Below are 21195 nucleotides of genomic sequence, written 5' to 3' on the forward strand. Positions count from 1 at the left end.
CCTGATATTAGAAGTATCTCCCTTTTTAACTGTATAGTCTAGAATGAAAGGTCCTATTTATTATGTACTGTACTAGAAACATACCAAGACTTGACATGAAATAAATTTTAGGAAGATATTCCCAATCAAGTGAAATACCAAGGAATCTGTTTAAAATTGAACTAAGCCAATTTTATAAAAATGCTGAAGCCTAAATGTTCAAATGGAATCTTAATGCTACAAAGTCTGTAGTGATAACTGAACTCTCTCTTAAAATATTTGACTTTCCAAAGTCCTAATAATCTGACTTAATTGAGCTTTACCACTTTTAATGAGAAACACTAATACTACCCTTTAGGAGTTCCCTCACCAAGTCAAAGATAGAACGTTATCTTCAGTTGTTTAATTCATTTCTATATCACCTCTCCAAAGAGAGCTTTCTTAAATAAATACAAAGAAGTCCTGCTAAGAAGCCAGTGTGGTAACATCTATCAGAAGATGTGCAATTACATTTCAGAAAGGAAAGCAGCCTTCTTTTTTAACTTGCATTGTATTCTTCCTAGCAGTCATGCATAGGAATGATGATGATGTTAAATCTAATTAGGCACAGATTTACTCTTTTCCCTACTGTTTTCCCATATTGCTAATATTATAAATAATATGTGCTTTAAAAACTGTAATAGGCTCATTGCAGCTACCAAATTTAAAATGCCAAAAATCTATTTGTTGGGGGAAAACTGCTTCTAAGTATCTGTGGAGCTGGAAGAGATACTTTTACTGTTAATGAAAAGTCACTAATGTGGACCAGTATAAAAGAGGTCTGGAGGCAGACTGTCTCATTAGAATCTTGGCTTCACTACTCACCAGCTCTTTAAGTGACCTCGGACAAATTACTTAGGTTTTTAGCCTCAGTTTTTCATCTGCAAAGTAAGGACAATAATCTATAGCTCTAATAGTTGCTGTGATAAGGAGATAATAAATATAAAGCACTTGGAATAGTGCTTTACACAAAGTCAAATGGGCAATATTTAGAATGCATTAAACCAGCATTTAAACTTTAAGAAATGTTAGTTATTATTTTTACTATTTTTTTTTTACAGTTAAATGAAACTGCTCAGGCAAAGTAACTAGAATAATAGCTTCTTTGAAAGACATCAGTTGACTAAATTGTAATTGAGATTACACACTCTCTGTACAAACAGTTGCTATTTATATCATCAATGTCCTCCCACAATGCAAATGCTATAGACTTCTAGCACAAAAACAATGATAATCTGTCTTTCAAATATATTAGAAAAAGTCCCATATACAAGAAACTACGATACAACCAACCAATACAGATCCAAGTTCAGCCGCAAAAGCAAGATAATCATTACCATATTATGGTTTTAGAGGAAGAAATTCAAAATATTTTCAACAGTACAAAAAAATGTTCACACTGGCTATTTAACACACTGGATCCCTTTTGGAATCTGATAAAAACCTTAGACCCTGACCCTAGAAAAACATGTGGATACACATAACTGTTTGATTTCAGGGGATGTGTGGTATACCTTCCCCACACTCATTCATGGAACCACCAGGTTAAGAATTTCTATTACATTTACTTAGCAAGTTCACATCATCGTTGTCAATTATTTACCACTTGCAATCTCAAAGGGTAGTATATGATGACGTAGTTTTTATTACATTTTTTAAGGAAAAATGCTATTGTAACATACAAGCAGTATAATACATTGTGGCCAAAAGGACTTGACCTCATTTTCACTTATTGTCATTCTTAAGAACTAGATTATAATTATTCAATACAACTGATCTTCAAATTTCATCAAACAAAAATTCTAGAACACACTTTCTCAGCTTTCCTTGTTATATGATGGTGCTAACTGGACAATTTAAAGATCGGCATCACAAAAAGAGCAGTAACAACTGCGTGCTAAGCAATAAATTACGCTGTTCTCAATCCTAGACACTTTCAGACATGAATTTTCCTTCAGACTAAAAATACTTTGGTACAGATGCTATAAGAAAAAAAATATGATAAGGTTAGCAAGAAATGGTGGGCAAGGTGAAAGAGAAGGACAGGAAAGGAACTATGGAAAACCTGTATTGACTCCTCTATCACAAGTAAAAATATTCCCTGAGTCACAAAATTATTGAAACATACTATTACATTGCCTAAAGCTGCCTGAATTAGTCCACATACCTGATCATTATAAAACCTTAATATACCTTAGGGTAACGTACATATTTTAAAAACAAAGATATTCAAATTCTCAAGAAAGGGCTCTATACTCCCTTGAAGAAATTTCCTCATATTGTAAGCTTTTATAAAAATATTTAATGAGAAACGGAAGTGCTCAGTGTGGCTGTGTCACATACAGGAATTAGGATTTGACACTTGCTGTATTTTTTTTTTTTAAACAAATGTTATTAAAAAGAAATCTTCATAGGTTAACTTCTTTCTTTATGCCCACATTCTCTCACAAAGAATTGGGAGTTGCTTACGCAAAGACAAATACCATCAAAGGACAAAATAAATGTTGAGGAAAACTAATAAAATAAAAATAAAGTTAAGATACAAATGCTAGGGTTCAGATTAGTCCATGAAAAGGCAAACTACCTGGTCTTACCCAGTTTCTAGAGCTGGGTCCCTACCGTGTAAAGCACTGAAGGAAGCAGTGTTTATCTTAAAGGCTGACAGCGTCCAAAGAGAAAAAGCACAGCCACCAATACAACTTTTTGTAACATTTCTGTTTCTATCACTTCTAAAAATGTAGTTAACATGTATAACCACCCTTTCTAGCAATAATTATTAATGGTTTACAGGATGTAACATTAATTAATATAAATGTATCCACTCGCCCACAAGACAGAAAACAAGCCCCAAAACTGAAGGATCTGTATTGTTATATACAATTTGTTGTTGCTCTACTTTGGTTCTAGTTTGGGCCACAATTTCAATACCTTTGAAAGAGTAACTGGAGGAGAAATCTGCCATATATGTATAAATACTCCAGAAGTAACATAAGGTCCAGAAAAACCAAAGAGAATAAGAAACATTATGAGACAAAATAAACATTCACTTTCATCCACTGAGAAGCAGGCAATAATAAATGACTTCAAATTGAAATAGGCAGGACTTATTTCACATATTAAAACAATTACAGGAATGCATAGACTATCAGCATTAAAATAATTCGTCTATAAATTCTTCACTGAAAATAGTAATAAAGAGGAAAATATACATTATACCTCAATAAACCTGAAAATAAAGATAAATAATAATTAAAAAGAAAAATATACAGTGTCCTTCCTTAGATTTTTAAAAACATATATGATCCTGCCTCAAGGAAGGAGGATTAAAGCTATCTATCCTGGTCACTTCAAGCACTCACCAGTTAGCAGGTTAGCAATTGGAGTTTAAAAAATAAATTACATAATTACCACATTAAATTCTTAGTCAAACAATGAATGAGGAAGCCCTCAAAACACTGTAAAATAATATAGAATATTTTATATTGTAAGACAATATATACATTCTAAAATATAAAAGCCTGCTCTAAGGCAAAAACATTTGATTTTATCAAACTTTACTCAGAACTTCTGTCCATATAAAATTTAACTGCAAATATACAAGTCAAAAGGGCAATATTTAGAATGCATTAACATTCTCTCTTCACTTACCTGGTCTTTCTCATGGGGCAGAAGGCTGACAGGTGGAAGCGAGGATGGGAAAGCACTGGGATATTTAGGAGCCCCTTTGCCATCTGAGCTTCCATAATTGACCCTGTACTGCGGTCCGTCCTTCAGTAACCTCCCATTGTTCACGGCACGTTTGGCCCCCAGTCGCAGCCGCTGCTGAAAGGCTGGGTTGTTGGTCGTGCTTGTGAGATCATTCTGACTTCTGAGATACTTCTCTATGTTCTTCAGGGAGGAGCCATTTGGCTCCTCAAGTCCTTCAATTGCTCTCCTTAAAAGTTTATTCCAATCTACATTGCGGAGATCATTACATGTTCCTCTAGACCCCTTGGTTGACTTAGGAAAAGTGCCTGGTTTAACCGATGAAAAACGCCCAGGGTTGTCTGGGTCCTTATAGGAGGCAAGGCCTTTGTTGGTGACTTTGAGAACTGAGCCATCCTGAACACTGAGTTCCAGCTGTTCAGAGACTGTCTTCTTATCCAACCCATGGGAAGTACTGACTGCATGGCAGATTCTCTCCTCAGAGGGCCTTTGCTTTTGCTTTTTAATTTTCTGTATAGCTTCAAGAATCCACTCTGTATAAAGTGGGTTTGCAAGTTTTACCATGGTTGACAAATGACTTCTTCAATACAAAAGTTACCCATAGAGGTTCTCCTTGTATTTAACAGAACTTGAACATTTAAAAGTCATTTACAATTCAACAAATGGGCAGAGTATTCCAGAACATATTAAGCAACATCTTAAAAACAAACATCCATCCTTAAGAGATTAAAAAGAGGACAAACAGGCAATGTTGAGAGTTGTCTTATTTGACCAACAGGAAAGACTGCATTCGGGTGAAGAACATCTTTAAGTAGGAAATCAAGACCTTGAAGGACAAAAAGGGGAGAAGGCTCTTAATGAAGGGACTTCTAAAAATAAATTAAAAGACTCTTCAGTATCACTTTTTCCAATGCAAAATGACCCCAGAAGTAATGACAGGAAAGTATCATGTAACAAAGTCTCACCGACTATATTTTCCAACTAGGAATTGGGTCTCAGTCTGAGAAAGAATTTTTTTAGGATTTTTCACTTGTTATTTATATGAGGTCACTTACGGGGCATTTAAGAAATCACAGCTAAGTTATATACTTAATGGATAACCTTTACTGAAAGTAATAAAATTACATGGAAGTGGTTCAAGATATATGCCTATCATAAACATAAAATCAATATCAAAGAATAAGTCTATGATACAAAAAATATGATGGAAGTACCTAAAATTTACTTTAAGAAGTCTTGAATCTAAAAAAGAGCAATAATCCTGATTCTCCTATTTTGACTAGATATCTCTCAAGCCTTGCACATAAAAAAATTTCCCATCTAGCCACTTCTATAGAATCATATCCTCCCATCCCTTTAAAAAGAGTCTGTGACACTCTCTAACCCTCAGGTTGGAAAACTGAAATGAATATAGTAACATAACCCTTTACCTTTTAAATAATGTAGCATTCGAGGTCCCTTACTACCCAGTTAACTCATGAAACTGCTCGATACACGGATGGTTCACACAAATCTGATTCCAGGTAGATGGCGGCACTGCTCTGTGAGAGCCTCCTGGTGTGCACAAGAAACATCCTGGACCTCTAATCTAGTATTACAAATACCCGCAAAGAGCACCTGGCCTAGAAGTTAGGTCAAATCTAGGCTCTAATCTTGCCTCTGCACTGATAATGTCCATATCTTAACTCTTTTTATAGGTCAAAGTTTAAGACTATGCTCACATATAGCTTATCATTTATCTCCAGGACAATGCTATGGGTAGACTGAGGCTAAGGGGAAAACGGAGCTCACTCAAGGTAAGAGTCAATAGTTGACTTAAGTCCAGCACTGTCTTTACCTGAGCCACAATTGCCTGTTCTAGCTAGGTCTTCCTCGACAATCAGATCAACGGTATGAATGCCAGCTCTACCGACGTCTAGCAAAGAAACCCTGGGTAAGTGAGTTAAGTTTCAGTCACTTTATCTGTAGGAAAATACTAACATATCCCTGACAGAACTGAGAGAATTAAGTGAACACAGTACCTAATATTCAACATACAGTCATCACTTCCATCAAATGTGATGTCTACACACTGAATGTCTCATAAAATACAAAATTAAAGTCATCTCTGGTTATTAAGATTTAATGTACCTAAAAAAAGAAAATTACTGTTTTCCTCAAAACTTTAGCCTCATACCCTAAAAAATACAACATTTGCTTGCAAAGATTCTATTGCTGAAAAACAACTGGGTGACTGCCCTATACTTACTCAGTCAGCGTGAAAGCCGATGTTTAAAGGACTGTCCTCCTTGCAATCAGTAAACTATAGGTTCACTCCATTTTTCCCCCTTAGATTCAGAAACTTGTGGCAGAAGGGACTGCAGAGGTCATCCAGCCCCACTTTTAGTTATCCATTAAAAAGATCCCTTGTTTAAAATCTCCAGCAGATGGGTCATAAAGTCTCAAAATATTTCCAGTGATTGAGAATTTGTTACTTTTTCAGGCAGCTCAGTCCACTATTGGACAGCTCTAATTGTAATATATTTCTTGTTCAAAGGAGCCAAAATCTGCCTTCCCATAATTTCTATCTACTAGTCCTAGTTCCCATGGAACAATCTCAAGAATTCATATTAATTCTTTAAGATGACAAGTTTTTGAACATTTGAAAACAAGTATCTTTTGAAAACCACTACAGTCTAAACCCATTCTACCTCCAGTCGCACTTTAGATCATTCACATCCCAGTTCCTTACCACTCTGACATATCACATGGTTTCCAAACACCTCCCTCTTTATTGCTCACTAGTGGCTAATCCAATTATAAATGCAGTCAAAGGTTACATGAACTTTCTTAACAGGCCTGTCCCCCAACTGGTTATGCTAAGCATGCAGTCCAACGAAAAATCCCAAATCTTCTTTCAAAAATGCTGTCAGGTTGAGTCTTTCCATTCCTGTCATTGTGCAAATTTAAATGCTTGGATTTAAATTTTTATTACAGTCCAAGTTCATTCTGTTGGTTTGAATCTATCTTCCAATCCAATAAAATTATTTTGTTTGATTCTGTCATCTGCAAATCTAATAAGCACATCCCTCTGTGCCATTATGTTAGTCACTGACAAAAATGTTAGACATGGAACATGGTGTGTCTAGGAATGAAATCATAGTGCAACCATTTTCACAAAAGAACACAAGAATCATTCTGTGTTAGAAAGCTTAGAACAGGAAGCTGATCTTTTCAAAGTAAAATTGTTTGGCTCAAAATTTCATTAGAAGACATTTTACTGTGTCCAAGTAATTATATCATTTTTCATCATTTATTCAGGATAAATCAACTAAGATAATTTCCACAAAAATACAAAAAAATACAAAAGCAGGCAAAGAAGTCACAGAAAAGTATCTAATACTGAAAATTTGCTTTCAGTCATCTTGGTTACAAAAGCAAATGAACATACATTAAAACAAAACATATTTTATAATTAATAAATACCCAAAATACACTTTCATGACAAGCTGTTACCACAATCCTTATCCACAATCAAAAGTATCATTCTTATCCATTACCAACACATTTCAGTAACACTGACATTTTATATAAAAATATAATAAAATAAGGGAAAATACCAGAATTGGAACTCCAAATGTTTTAGTAGTCCATGACAAAAAAAGAAGATTGTCCAGATCTTCAGGCAAATCTGCCAAAAGAAAAAAAAGTTAATGTTAATTTGGGCATGAGGACATCCCTCAAATTCAGCAACCATCTATGTATGGTTCTCCACAACTATTCAACATAGCTGCAATGAGTTTATTAGTATTGGGCTGACCAAGAAGTCCATTTAGTTTTTTCCATACGATGGCTCTAGTGGTGCTTAGTTGTCTTTAATGTCATTCAAAAACAATTTTGTTAGAATGTATCATGACAGCTGTCATATACATTCTATGCATTTTTTAGCATAGAATGCATGCATAAAATAGCATGTATTTTTTAAAAACATCAAAACTGGTGAATTTTTCTGCAGCCATCTTAATATTGAAGATGGAAGAAAACACACAGCATTTTAGCATACTATGCTTTATTATTTCAAGAAAGGTAAAAAGGTAACTGAAACGCAAAATAAAGATTTGTGCAGTGTATGGAGAAGGTGCTGTGACTGATCAAACGTGGTATCAAAGTGGTTTGTAAATTTCTTGGTACTACTGACATTGTGGCCTTTAAATAATTCTTTGCTGTGTGGCTGCCTTATGCATTGAAAGATGTTTAGCAGCAGCCCTGGCCTCAACCCCCTAGAAGTCAACAGCAGGAGACAGCCCACATACTCAAAATATCCAAATCAATGAAGTTATTGGTGAAAATGAAAACTGTCTTTTATTTTACGGAAAAAACTAAATGGACTTTTTGGCCCACCCAATATACTACCTTTGGTGATATATTAACTCTTTCAATATTAACTCTTTCAATTACTAAAGGATAATTAAGAGCCCTGGCTGGAGTGCCTCGGTGGATTGAGTGCTGGCCTGCGAGCCAAAGGTAAGCCAGTTCGATTCCCAGTCTGGGCACATGACTGAGTTGCAGGCCAAGTCCCCGGTGTGGGGGTGCGAAAGGCAACCACACATTGATGTTTCTCTCCCTCTCTTTCCCCCTCCCTTCCCCTCTCTCTAAAAATAAGTAAATAAAATTTTTTTAAAAAAGAGTAACTAAGAACAGGGAATCTGGGAAAGAAATGAAGCCCCAAAACAAGTGACCAGAAACATAAATTCTGTTCTTGAGGCCAGACCTGCTCTCCAAATATTAGAAATCAGTTTGTGATAGAGTCTAAGAAAGAATCTCACCAAGGGGGAAAAATATTGCTGTTATTCAAATAGCCAGGCAGGTATAACATTTTATCTGGAGTAGGGAGGGGTGAAGGTGGGGATTATTTAAAAGTCAGTATTAACTTTCCCAAGCAATTTTCACTATTTGTCCCAAAGGTCACCAGCATCTACATACTGACTGATATGAAGATCAGGCCTACAACTGCGCCTAAGAGAAGGATGTACAAGTTTCCATCACATAAGTGTTTACACATGTCATATTTTAGGACAGAGATCACTTTTACTTCAAAGGCAAAAAATTAAGTTTAAAACAACACTATGAATAATTTCATGTTGATCTTATACAAAACCAAGCATCCTTAGATCTTCCTTCCCCCCCCCCCCCCCGCCACATACACACACACCATTCCTCAATTTAATCTCAAAATTAGCTCTCATCTGACACCAACCAACAGAGCTAATTAGGCAGAAGCAGATGTAACTCAGCAGCTCTTTGCTACAAGCAGAATCACTGTTTTTTAATACACACATAGCTAGTTAGGAGAGGAGCAAACTCAGAAGTCTCTTTTCTGTAGCCAGTTCTCAACTAAACACATGTATATTATCCACTGGAAATGTTTTTATCTTAGGCTGGTTTGTTTCTGACCCCACTGGCCCCACTGTAAATACCCTAAGAGAAGAGATTGAACACCAATATCTAACAAAGACAAATCTACAGGAAAGAAAATGCATAATTCACTCAAAAGACAAACAGAAATGCTTTTTTTCCTCCTGATTTGGAATCACCCACACCACTTCTCTTTTTAGAGCACTAAGATTTCTTTCATATGTAGGCAGGATATTCTATCAGAACAACCCTAAAAATCATTATTCTCTTTTCATTTTCTATAAAAACTTCAAAGTTGTACTAAAAGGCTATCAAAAAGGGAGTGAATCATTCCAAATTAATTCTAGGGACTCATGCTACATCAAATTAAATTATTCTATTTTCTGAGGTTTTGAATCATTTTATTTTTAACTACCAAATAATATCAGTAAATTATATGGTTGTATCATACAGTCTTATAATAAAACACTATTTACATCACTCATTACAAACTATTCTAAACAGATCTAGAGAAATGCTTAGTCCAACACTGAGCTTTCGGCTTCATTAGTATTATATAAATATCAACACTATTCAGAAATATTCATGTCAGCATAAGAAGTCAAAATACCCTGGATCATAAATATTATGCGAAGCTTCCTCCAAGCTTTTACTAAAGCTATGTGTTGTTTCAAAACCAATGTCATAACACTCGAGTCATGAGATTATGGATGAGCCAAAAACAGTGGTAGGAAAAATAAAGATTAATAATAGAGTTTATTTTTTTGTCATCCTAAGTTTTACTTGCTAAAAGTTATTTTTAGCTCGCTTTTATATGCTCCTGGATTTTTTCAGAGCCTATTATGTAACTGAGTGAAGATTCACAAATCCTCACAGTATCTTCTGAAACAGAACATGCACTGCTTAAGGAAAGGGACATTAACTTCTTTTCTTCTATAACCATCCAGTACAGACTATTGGCAGTTGCTCAAAATAGCGTCCTCAGTTAACAAATATCTGCTGTCTGACAACATCAAACATCCTCCATATGGTGATATTTGTTAACTTTCAAGTCCTAGATGCATCTATTTTCCCTAAAATTACTGCTTGAGGCCCAAAATATGTGAATTGGAAGGTAAGTTTATAAATACCAATCAAAGAACAACCAAAAAATACTTATGGAGATGTTCTGGGAGTGCAGTCCTATGGTAGGTGCTACAGGGATAAGAAGCATTTAGGCACTGTCTGGTGGCTCCCCAAAAAACTTAAACATAAAATTAACATATGACCCCACAATTCCACTTCCAGGTATATAATCCAGAGAAATGAAAACAGGTAGTCAAATAGTAAATGTACACATGTTCATGAGAGCACTATTCACAACAGCCAAAGAATTTCAAAACAGCCCAAATGTCCACCAACAGAAGAATGGATCAACAAAATGTGATATATATCCATGCACTGGAATATTATTCAGCCATAAAAAGGAATGAAGGATTAACTAATATATGCTATAATGCAAATAAACCTCAAAAACATGTTAATGAAAGAAGCCAGACACAAAAGCTTATGTACCATATAATTCATGACACATCCAGAATAAATAAATTCATAAACAGAACATGGATTAGTGGGGCCCATCAGGGAGGGGTTTATTTTGGATTGATGCAAATGTTCTGGAACTAGATAGAGGTGATCATATAATACTGTGAATATACTCAATGTCACTGAAGTACTCACTTTAAAATGGTTAGTTTTGTTATATGAATTTTGAAATTTTAATAATACCAACCATTTTCTGACAAGTATCATGGGCCAGTTACTTTCCATAGATCATCAGTAATCCTTCAAACAACCCTGTAGGGTAGCATTGTTTTGCAAAAGAAAAACTGAGACCTGACTTGGTCAAGACCTCAGACCACTAAGTCATGAAGGATTTTAATTCAGATTCTGAAACCTAAACTTTTCCCCTCTCTCTACTGGTTTTCTAACTGGGCTCCCTGGATCTCTTGTGAGAAAGTGCCCACATGGGTTACCACCCCTTGCACCAAACCACGCACCTTCACCATACCTGTTCTGTATATAGTGGGCTTCTCCATAAAATTTATTTGAAAGAAAGGTCTCCTCTGATTACAGAAGGAAAAAAGTTTGGAAAAAAACTGTGACAATAATACCCTGCTCAGTGTGGATGAGGAGAACACCCCTAGGATGGATGGGACTTAAACTGGACCTTGAAAGACAAGTCAGAATTTTGACCACTGCCTGGTCTCTTCACCCAAACTCAGATCCTTGATAGCCCACTGCAGACAACACCCTCTTAGAAGCCCTACTGTCCTTTGCCTAATAGGAAACTTTTAGCTTTCTTAATATTTTGGTATTTGTTTTCTACTTTGTATTATGCTTCTTTGTGTACTGACCTCATCCCCCTCACTAGACTATATAAAATTCTTTTAAAAAAGGGTTGTTTGATTCATCTTTGTATGTCCCAAGATTTCCCAGAACCACAACTTGAACATAAGAGGGGCTCATTTCCTATTTGTTAAATGAATGCATCAGTGAATAAATGAAGGGAATCTAGAAAGCACAGAAGCTGACAATGAGCTGTCAGACAAAGGGACACACTAAGTCCATGTGCATGCTTTAGAGAGGGTCTGTGTTATAGGTGAATAAGAAATAAAGTTGGCTGTGACAAAAGCTAGGCTGAGGCATGTGAACATGACAGATGAAGTGATAAAAAGCCACTGCAGGAGCAGTGACACAATAAGACATAATGGAGTACATGAGTGCACATGCATGCGCGCGCACACATTGTTGAATGTTTGAGTCACCCTGAGTACAGCACCCATCCAGAATAGGTTAGAGGGAAGGATGACTGAAGGAACAAACAAAAGTAAGCAGTATTTCATTTTTTCAAACATCAGTTTGGTTCAACTCATAAGTCTCACTCTGCGGCAAGCCCAGAGTAAGCACTCAATAAATGTTAGTTGAATTGAATATTTAATTCTCCATCTTTTAAGAATAGTACTAAATTCTTTCTCACTACTCATTAACATAGAGAGTTTTCAATTCATAAGCTAATAATGTTTTCCAAGGATTTCCAAAAGGCTAAATCACCATGAAAATTATCACTTCAACTAATACATATTATATTAATTGGAAGTTTAATTTTTCATGTCATGCTCTCCTAGTTGACAATATCCTTGTTATGTCATTAACCTATAATTGTGTAAATCTGCTTCAACAAACAATAACTGAACCATCAATAAACTATTATGGCTTCCATAATCCCTAGCAAAGATTAGTTTCAACATCATCATCATAAATTAGTACAGACATGTCCCAAATCTCCTGGTGAAGCCCATGAATTAGGTCTGCATAGTCATCCCTGCATTTAAGTGCTCAATAGTTTGTCTCTAAAGTTTAATCACACTGTTAGGAGCCTCACAGGAAATTGGATCCCTGGTAAAACAGGATTTTAGAAGCAAGATGAAAAATCATTTGAAAAGTCATTTAAAATGTCATTTAAAGTCATCAGGTCTTTGGAGCCAGAATACACTGATTAGTAATGATGATATTATAACTAAGCACTTTCACTTAAGAAATAATCAACTACATTTAAAGTGTCTTTTTTTTTTTTTTTTGCTTTTAAAAAATTTCTATTCAATCCTAGATTTCTTCCTCATTACAAATTAGCTTCAGCCAGGTTTTAATGACAAGGACTGAAAACAACATATTAAGAGAAAAATCTAACATCTAAATTTGTGAAAGATTATCTTGAAAACACAGATCATTTAATTTTATCACAGATGTCTTCAAACATGATAGCCAGTATAGCCTGGAAACAAAGTAGGGTTTCCCTTTGAGACACTCAAGAAAATTATAGATCTATTTTTTTTAAATGAACACATGTACATACAGACAATTGCATGCAGTTTCAAAAGATTTCAGAAACTCTTACCCATCCAGGGATCCCTTGAGGTCCACTGTCTACACTAACTTTACCCATTTTAAATTTAATTTTTTATACACAGAGAAGTTAATAATTTTACGCAGTGTTACAATACATATTTATCTCCATGTGCTTTCATTAGGACATGATACACTAAAAGTAAAACTATTCTCATCATTTAGTTTTGGTTTTGTTTGTTTGTTTGTTTAGAGAGAGGAAGGAACAGAGAGAGAAAGAAACATCAGTTTGTTATTCTACATATTTACGCACTCACTGGTTGCTTCTTATCTGTGCCCTGACTGGGGAAGAAACCCACAACCTTGACATACTGGGGCAATGGTCTAACCAACTCAGTTACCCAGCCAGGGCTTCATCTTTTTTAGATATTATCAGATGGGCTTCTGAAATTTTATTCCACAAGGGGGTGTGCTCTGATGGGATGTATCTAGATAGAGTGGTCAGGGATTAAGTCCTCACTTTGCTATCTTCGTAAACTGCGGGATATTGGACATGTTACTTAATCAAAGTCTGTTTTCTCATCTGTTTTTGCAGAACTGTAAAGAGGAATACTTGAGATAACAAATATGAAAGAGTCAAGGATGGTGACAGGCACATAGCAGGAACACAATAAAATGCTAGCTCATAAAAGGAAAAAGGGCAATACAGTCAGCTGGAGACCTGTAAAATCTAATCTGGCTGAACTTGTCTATGTGACCATTTTCTCCCAAGAGAGAGGTGTCAGCACCTGGCTCTTAGTTATAGTTATGGAGAAGTAAAAAGTCAAGACAGAAAACAAAAGAAAGTGAGGAAAAACAAAAATAGATTTATAAAGGTAAGGATGGGGTCAGGAAGAGTGTATTTTACTCATAATCACACATCTTTTAAGGTCAATAAAGGTTTTAAAAGATAATACTACAAAGAATATCTACTTGACCTGAGGGTAGGAAGAGTCTTAAAATAAGACACAAAAAGCACTAACCATAAAGAAAAGACCAATAAATTTGACTCCATTAAAATTAAGAACTTCGGTTCATTTAAAGACACCATAAAGAGAGTGAAAAGGCAAACCACAGAATGAAAGAAGGTGTTTTGCGACATACACACATGACAAAGGATTTGATTCCAGAGTAAATAATTTCTAAATAGTAATAAAAGACACAAGGCCTGATTAAAAAAGAAAAATTAGGGGACAGACTTGAGCAGGAACTTTACAAATGAAAAAATTCAAATAGCCAACAAATACATGAGAAGCTGTTCAACCTGCTTCTCATTATTCAGATAAATGCAAAGTTTACCAGATAAGCCAATCTGAAAAGCTAACAAGACGGAGATGGAGAGGACAAGAGGCAATGGGAACTCTCATATGTCACTGGAGGGAATATAACCTGGTACGACACTTTGATACCTAGTAAAGTTGAGACAAGCATAACCTCGTGACTAGGGAGACCATACAACTCATCATCCAAATCCAGGTATTTTGGGGAATTAATGGTGTTATATTAATGATTACACGAGGACAACAGGCATGAGCCACAATAAATGGTCACCCTACCTATGAACCAGCAATTCCAGTCCTAGGTGTACAACTTAGAAAAACATGTACACATGTGCACCAGATGACTGGTATGGGAACACTCATAGCAGCTTTGTTCACAATTTCCCCCAAACCAAAAAAAACTCAAATATCTAGCAACAGTAGAATAGGTAATACAAAAATTGTACAGGACTGTGGGAGTCCTATAAAAATGTGCTTAAAGGTGCTTTGGAAATGCAAATTAAAGCATTATAAGGAAGAAATACTGCTTCATCATACTTCTCCCATCATATATCATTTACTATTCTGCAAACAAATTCATTATCCCTACAGCCCACATAGCCCTACTTTTGTAAAACAATTTCCTTTTCTCTCACTTTATACAAATATATGCATCAGTATACAGGAAAACTGAAGGTATTTTGGAGAGAACTATCAAGAGACTGAAAAGTCACCTGTTAGGAATCCTGGCATTTAACAAAACCAGATCAGTTAGTTAAATCTTCTTCTAACTGGTATAAGAAAGTCCATGAAAGTTTCTGAAGTATCAAACTTTCTCAACTATCTTCCAATACTCACCCTATTTTGCTTTCCTTCACATTATGCCTCACATCTGACAGTTTCCACCTTATCTTCACAAGTAGCGAGTGAAACACTTGGTATAACGGCAATGACACAATATCCACTTTAATCTGAGGCCTGGGTATGGCTGGTAGGCAAAACTTCTACTAACCATGTCATCACCACCATCCAGTCATTCCGCTAAGTTCCTCTTTTAATGTTAAAACCTTCTTCTGTCTCTATCTTTTCTTTTCTTTTTAACCATTACTTCACCACACCCAACTTTCAACCCTAAGGAGAAGTTTGCAGGTAGGAATCATATCCTCTACTGAAACAGGTAATGTTAACCTTTCCTTCTTAAAAACATAAAAAGGCTGTCCCAATCATTTTGATACATGTGTGAAGAATTTATGAGTAGCAAAAGAATGGAGTGTTTTATTTCAGGACTATCCCAGAAAATTTAGGGTACACAAGTAAGAGAGAATGTACTTTACTCATAGTCATATGGAAAACAACCAATCAAACCACACACACACCTTTCTTGAGCACCACAGAGCTAACTCTATCCCACCATTACTAATTCCCATATGCTACTTTCATTCTATCCATATGAGTCTTCATATACTCTTTACCTTGAATTTCCTGGTACCTCTCACCCCAAACACACTTGGTTCATTGGTTTCTTTAGCATATCCCAAAACCCAACTGCAGCGTTTAAACTCCTTCACTGGGGATTTGTAGCCCCTCCTCTGCCTTTGCCCGCAGTCTCCCAGCACTCCTTGCACTCTGCTATACCAAAGTCTTCCTGATACAGTCAGACTGCTCCTCTTCTGCCCCACCTTCAAGACTCCAGCTCAGGTTTCACCGAAGAAATCCAGGGTATCAAACAACCCTGTCTTCCAAACTAACACCTTTCTTGCCCCATCCTCACTCCTGATGCAGTCCACCAAATTACATTCACCCAGACCTACTGCCCAACCCCACTCCTCTTTCTTCACACCTCTGCCTCTTCTCACCCCCCTGAATCCCCCATCCCCATGAGATTTTCTGCCATAGGTATATTTTACAAGTTCTAAGTAGCCTCCCTTCACATTTATGTCAGCTCCGCTGTCTTAACACCTTTCTGAGATTCTCCCAAGCATATCTATATCATCCTGCCATGTTTTTTTAATACTTCATATACCCCAAAGCTAGCAAACCTCTCTATTCCAACATGCCGATTCATTCCAACACCTCCTGCCCACCACAGGACTGTACCAGCTCTTCACATTCCCCCAATACTTCTCCCAATCCAGTATCTACTCCGCGTCGCTTTCTCAACTCTACTCCATAACCACCACACCCAAACCCACTTTTACTCTGGCCTCAGATAACTGCAATCTCACCCTTCTGCATCATTTCACCTGCCTTCACAGAATACCCCTCGGTCTCCCTTCCTCATCTCCAATATTGCACCTCTCCCTTCTGCACCTGCTTGCACACCTCCAGTTTCCCCTCCCACCCACTCCCCTCACCAGTCCTTCCCAGATACCAGTAGAACCCCCGCTGTTCCTACCAAGTCACTCCCACTCAGAAAATCCCTCCAAGCCCCCGCCTACCGACCACCCGAGCCCCACCCCAACTCTGGTATCGCCCCGCCCCCTCCACCTTAGAGCCCCGCCCCTTGCCCTGGAGGCCCCGCTGAGGGGCGGGGACTGTCCTTCTTCCTCTTTCCCCCGCCCCCTACCGTCACGCTCAGGGGCAGCCTGACCCCAAGCGGCCCCGCGGTGACCCTCGCGCAGAGGCCTGTGGGAGGGGCATAAGATGTCCCCTTTTCCCCCTCCTTCCGGCCCCCTCCCGCTCAGTCTCCACCCCCTGGGAACGCGCGGAGTGGGTGACAGACCTGGCCGCGCGCCACCGTCACCGCGCCTGCTCAGGGCGCTGCCGCTGCCTGAGAAAGAAGCCGCGGCTGCCGCCTGGAGGAGGTGCCGTCGCCTCCGCCACCGCTGCCGCCGCCGCCAGGGATAGGAGCTAAGCCGCCGCCATTTTGTGTCCCCCTGTTGTTGTCGTTGACATGAATCCGACATGACACTGATTACAGCCCAATGGAGTCTCATTAAACCCGGGCTGTGGCCCCGCCCCTGCGCTGCTCCATTGGACAAGCCCACAGACACTTAGGGCCACTCGTTGGCCTATGGGTTTGTCCGTCACCCACGCACTAACCACTCTGCAGCCCATTGGGGCAGGTTCCTGCCGGTCATCTCGCCTCCGCATAGACACACCCCTCGACCCAGCAGCCCCCCTCCGGCACCACCCCCGGGGAGGGTTCACTGCCAGTACCAATCGACAGACCTCTGGGCCCGCCTCTTCTGGGCACCTATTGGTCCAGCCCTTTTTCTCTCTCCCAGACACCGCGCCACCTCTACTTCCACCTACCCGCCCCCTCTACCTCTAGAAATGGATTGGGTCTACTCGCAGGAAAGGCACTTGGCCTTATTGGCTGCAAGACAACGCCAATCACAGGTCCTTTTCCCTCTCCCCTCCCCCACTCAACCTCAAACCCCCTAGCCCGCAGCTAAAGTTTGTGTGAGAGCTGATCGCTGGCGGCGGCCGCAGGATTTAGGGGTGGGCGCGGGCGGGCGCGCGCGGGCGGGCACGCGAAGTTAAAATTCGAGGTTCTCAGTCGTCAGCTCCTGCGGTGGAGCGCGCGGACGGGCGCGCCGCCCGGAGCGTTCCATCCCGCCCCCTCCTCCACCCTACCCCGTCCCGTCCCGGGCGACTACTCGCCCGCCCCCTGGCTCGCATCCTTACCCCCCACACACCCCCTAACCTGCAAGCCCCAGGCCGAGTGCAAGCAGAGCGATGTCGCGACAGCCTCTTTACCATCCCATGCCGAGGGGGAGCAAGCACCTACCCGCCGGGCGTGCACCCCCCGGCTCCACACTCGCCCGTGTCTGCAAGCACGTGCACCGTTCGCCGCTGCCTCCAGCCGCCCCGGTCCCCGGCTAACCTCGCCTGCAGCCCGGCCAATCGTTTGCTGCCCTTTGTTGCTGCAGCCTGGGTCTCCCCGCTGCCTTCCTCAGCCTCCGCCTCGTCCTTTGCCAGCCGCCCGGGTCCGCAGCGCCGCGCTCCCCCCGCCCGGGACCCACCGCCGCCGCCTCCTTCTCCTCCTCCGCCTCCTCCTCCTCGTCTCCGGGCTGCAGCGCACAGAGCCCGAGGCAGCGCCGCCCAGCCCCGCTCCCCCCGCGCCGCCAGCTAGCCCGCCCGGCCCGGCCGGGGGCGCAGCCTGGACCCCGCCCGCCCCAGTCCCCGCCCCAGGGGTACCTGCCTCCGCCCTGGGGGGCTCCGCTCGCCGCCCTCGGGGGAGGGCGGGGATGCCGGTGTCCGCGAGAGGATGGGGACGCCTGGGCCGTTTGGGGCGGGGAGTATGCTCGCCAGGGCTGGGACTGTGAGGTGCGGTCCTCGCCAACGCGCCCCCCCTCCCGCTGCTGTGGGCCCCAAACTTCGTCCTCCGCCTGGGCCTTGCACCCTCGGGCGATCGCGGCAGTTTTGGGGTGGGGGATGCCTCGGGAGCTGTGTCTACCCTGATCTGGAGGAAGAGGGAGCAGTGACATTCAGCGACTGCGGACAGGGCACGGCAGCGGCATCCTTGGGTGGGAGTGGGGATGTCAGAAGCGGGCTGGAGGGGGAAGCTGACCCTCAAGATGCTCTCAACCGGTCTGCGAGGAGCCGGAGAGCTCTGAGCTGCGTTCTAAGTGCTTTCTAGGGGGATGCAGCCGGATGGCAGAGGTGCGGGGGGAGTCGTGGAAAGATCGCTGGGGGGCCCTTCCCCCTTCTCCTGTAGCCAGCGCTCGAAGGAAGGCTGATGGTGAAGGTCGGTTTTCCAGGCTTCCCCTGGGCCCCCCGAGTTCCTGAGGCCCACATCGGGGAGGCAGGGGGCTCCTCTGGCCGCCCAGGCAAAGCCACTCTGACGCTGCCCACATGCCTCCCAGCGCCCTCCAGACTCTGAAGAGTTCTTCCCCGGAGATGGGTGGGATGATGGCAGGAGGTACTTAAGAAAATAAGAAAAGTAGACTCGAGGAATGGCTCCTACAGAGTTTGAGTACGAAGTTTCCCTTACCAGGCGCCATTTCTTAGAGAACTATGGCTTTGTAAATGAACCAAGTTTCAGGCATGGTGGCCTGGGTGGAAAACCACCTGTTGACCGAAGTCTGTCCCTGGAGTCAGGGAGATCTTGGGCCTTGGCAAGATGACGCAAGGTGCCAGGGAGAGGAGCCCCCAGGTTTCCTGCCTTGTTAACATTTTGGCCATCCTGATGCCACTGACACTACAGCCACAGCGTCTTCAGCTCCCCATTAGAAACCACTGTACAAACTAGGTAAGTACTTTGTTGGAGCAATTTATCTCAGACAAACAAAACAAGCAGCACTGCCTTGTCCTCAAATACAGAGCACAATACACACTTCACTTTAAAGATGGTCTGCTCCTTTGGGGTGTGAGCTACAACTACTTATATGCTTCTTGGCAGCAAGGTGAGAAAGGAGCTAAGACAAAGGGCACAGAGTTGGATGAAAGGATAGAAAAAGGGAGAGGGAGAGCAGAAGAGTTGTAATTTTACACTGAAAACTGTCACCGGTTCCATTATAAACCCCTTTTATAGGTGTTTTATTACCTGGTTGTTAGTTTTAAAACACAAACCTCTTTAGATTAAATCTTGGCATTCACAGGCTCAGTTCAGGGAAGCAAAACAAGGGGAAAGATCCCCCTCCTGCCCTGGGCCTGGCTACTTTTGAGTTACATTACTGATAAAACAAACAAACAAACAGTAGGATGGGTTTCCTCAGAGTCTCTCTACTTGTTTTATTTATTATCTTCAGTAGCTGGCTTAAGGTGAATTTTTACAAGCCATTAGTTCATAATTCAGTCTAGTTCATTTAGATATTTCAAAGAGAAGGACATTTATAAGGTGTGCTTTTTATCTTTTATAATGCAGGTGCTGGAATTTTTATTTTCTAAGAAGTTACTAAGTAAACTTAAGAATTCTGGCAGACACTTTAGCCTTTATGTTCTTTTTTTTTTCTCCTTATGGTTTGCCTAGATGCACTTTATTTTGTAACTTAGGTTTGAGTCTCTCAGACTGCATTTTTATCTCAAGCAATAAAAATAAACCATGCCTTAATTAAAAACAAGTTTCAAAACCCCAAATCTGTACACTCAAACTAAAGTATGCTAAAGAAGCAACCAAAGACAATAAAAACCAAGAAGTCCACATTTAAGATGTCTTCAGCCAATGAATTGTGGGAGATTTATGAACATCTAACACTCGTTATCACTAATGAGTTAGCCACATGGATTTCCAGTGCATCGAGAAGTGAAGAGACACCTTAGAGAGAAATGGGACTTGTTCATCTGAACTTGTGCTCCTGTAACCTTGGGACCTAGGGAACACAGAAGGTAGAAGTATCTTTATCTAATATCTTGATGTGTTTTCTGAGATTCTTTTCTTAATAAACAAAGTTCTGTAACAGGGGCATGGCAAGGAAAGGGAATGTGTTGCTTTCCCACTGATACTCCCCTCTAAGGTTACTTGTCCTTTGAGAAACCCTGTCTCTTCAGATAAGTGGAACTGGAAAGGGTAGCAGAGACACAGCCAGAGATACTTAATGCTTACTCCTAAACCTCTCTCTTATCTGTGGTATCTTAAGTCCTCCGCTGAGCCAAACAGCTCAATTAAGAAGTTAACCTAGAAATAACTTGAATTGAAAATCCAGCAGTGTGCAAAATTTGCAAGCTGACTGTGCTGAAGGGTTATGAATTCAGGGGCTCATCTGACCAGTCCTCCTCCCTCCCCCAAACGTCTGCCAACAGCCACCATTGGCCATAACTACTGACAACTACAGTTATACTGCTTGGGTCACAGATCACTGGCATCAGGAAGATCTGGAAATGAGTCCTTAAAACAATTTCTTTGGCCTAACCCCAAAGACTCTGATTCAGTAGGTCTGGAGTAGAGCTACCAAATCTACATTTTTAGCCCATGACTTGACTTGAAAGTTTATGTCATCGAATTTGAGAA

The 21195-nt window shown here is 40.5% G+C and overlaps 1 protein-coding gene across 5 annotated transcripts in view; it reads right to left on the reverse strand.

Moving 5' to 3' along the window:
- KAT6B (lysine acetyltransferase 6B) overlaps nt 1-18220 on the reverse strand; it is a 173059-nt gene extending 154839 nt beyond the window's left edge. For 3 of the 5 annotated variants that reach the window (XM_054572531.1, XM_054572530.1, XM_054572528.1), the window contains exons 1-3: nt 17023-17210; nt 7323-7393; nt 3667-4549 (exon numbers count right to left, since the gene is read on the reverse strand). In XM_054572531.1, coding sequence (XP_054428506.1) covers nt 3667-4287 — 621 coding nt within the window. In that variant the 5' untranslated portion in view covers nt 4288-4549; nt 7323-7393; nt 17023-17210. Of the gene's footprint in view, nt 1-3666; nt 4550-7322; nt 7394-17022; nt 17211-18129 lie in introns of those variants that run through there. The other 2 variants (XM_054572529.1, XM_054572532.1) reach the window with 2 other exon arrangements.
- Nucleotides 18221-21195: the final 2975 nt, after the last annotated feature.

This window comes from Pteronotus mesoamericanus, unplaced genomic scaffold, assembly GCF_021234165.1.
Source record: "Pteronotus mesoamericanus isolate MK-2021 breed Mesoamerican mustached bat unplaced genomic scaffold, CSHL_Meso_final contig_24, whole genome shotgun sequence".
Classification (NCBI taxonomy): domain Eukaryota; kingdom Metazoa; phylum Chordata; class Mammalia; order Chiroptera; family Mormoopidae; genus Pteronotus; species Pteronotus mesoamericanus.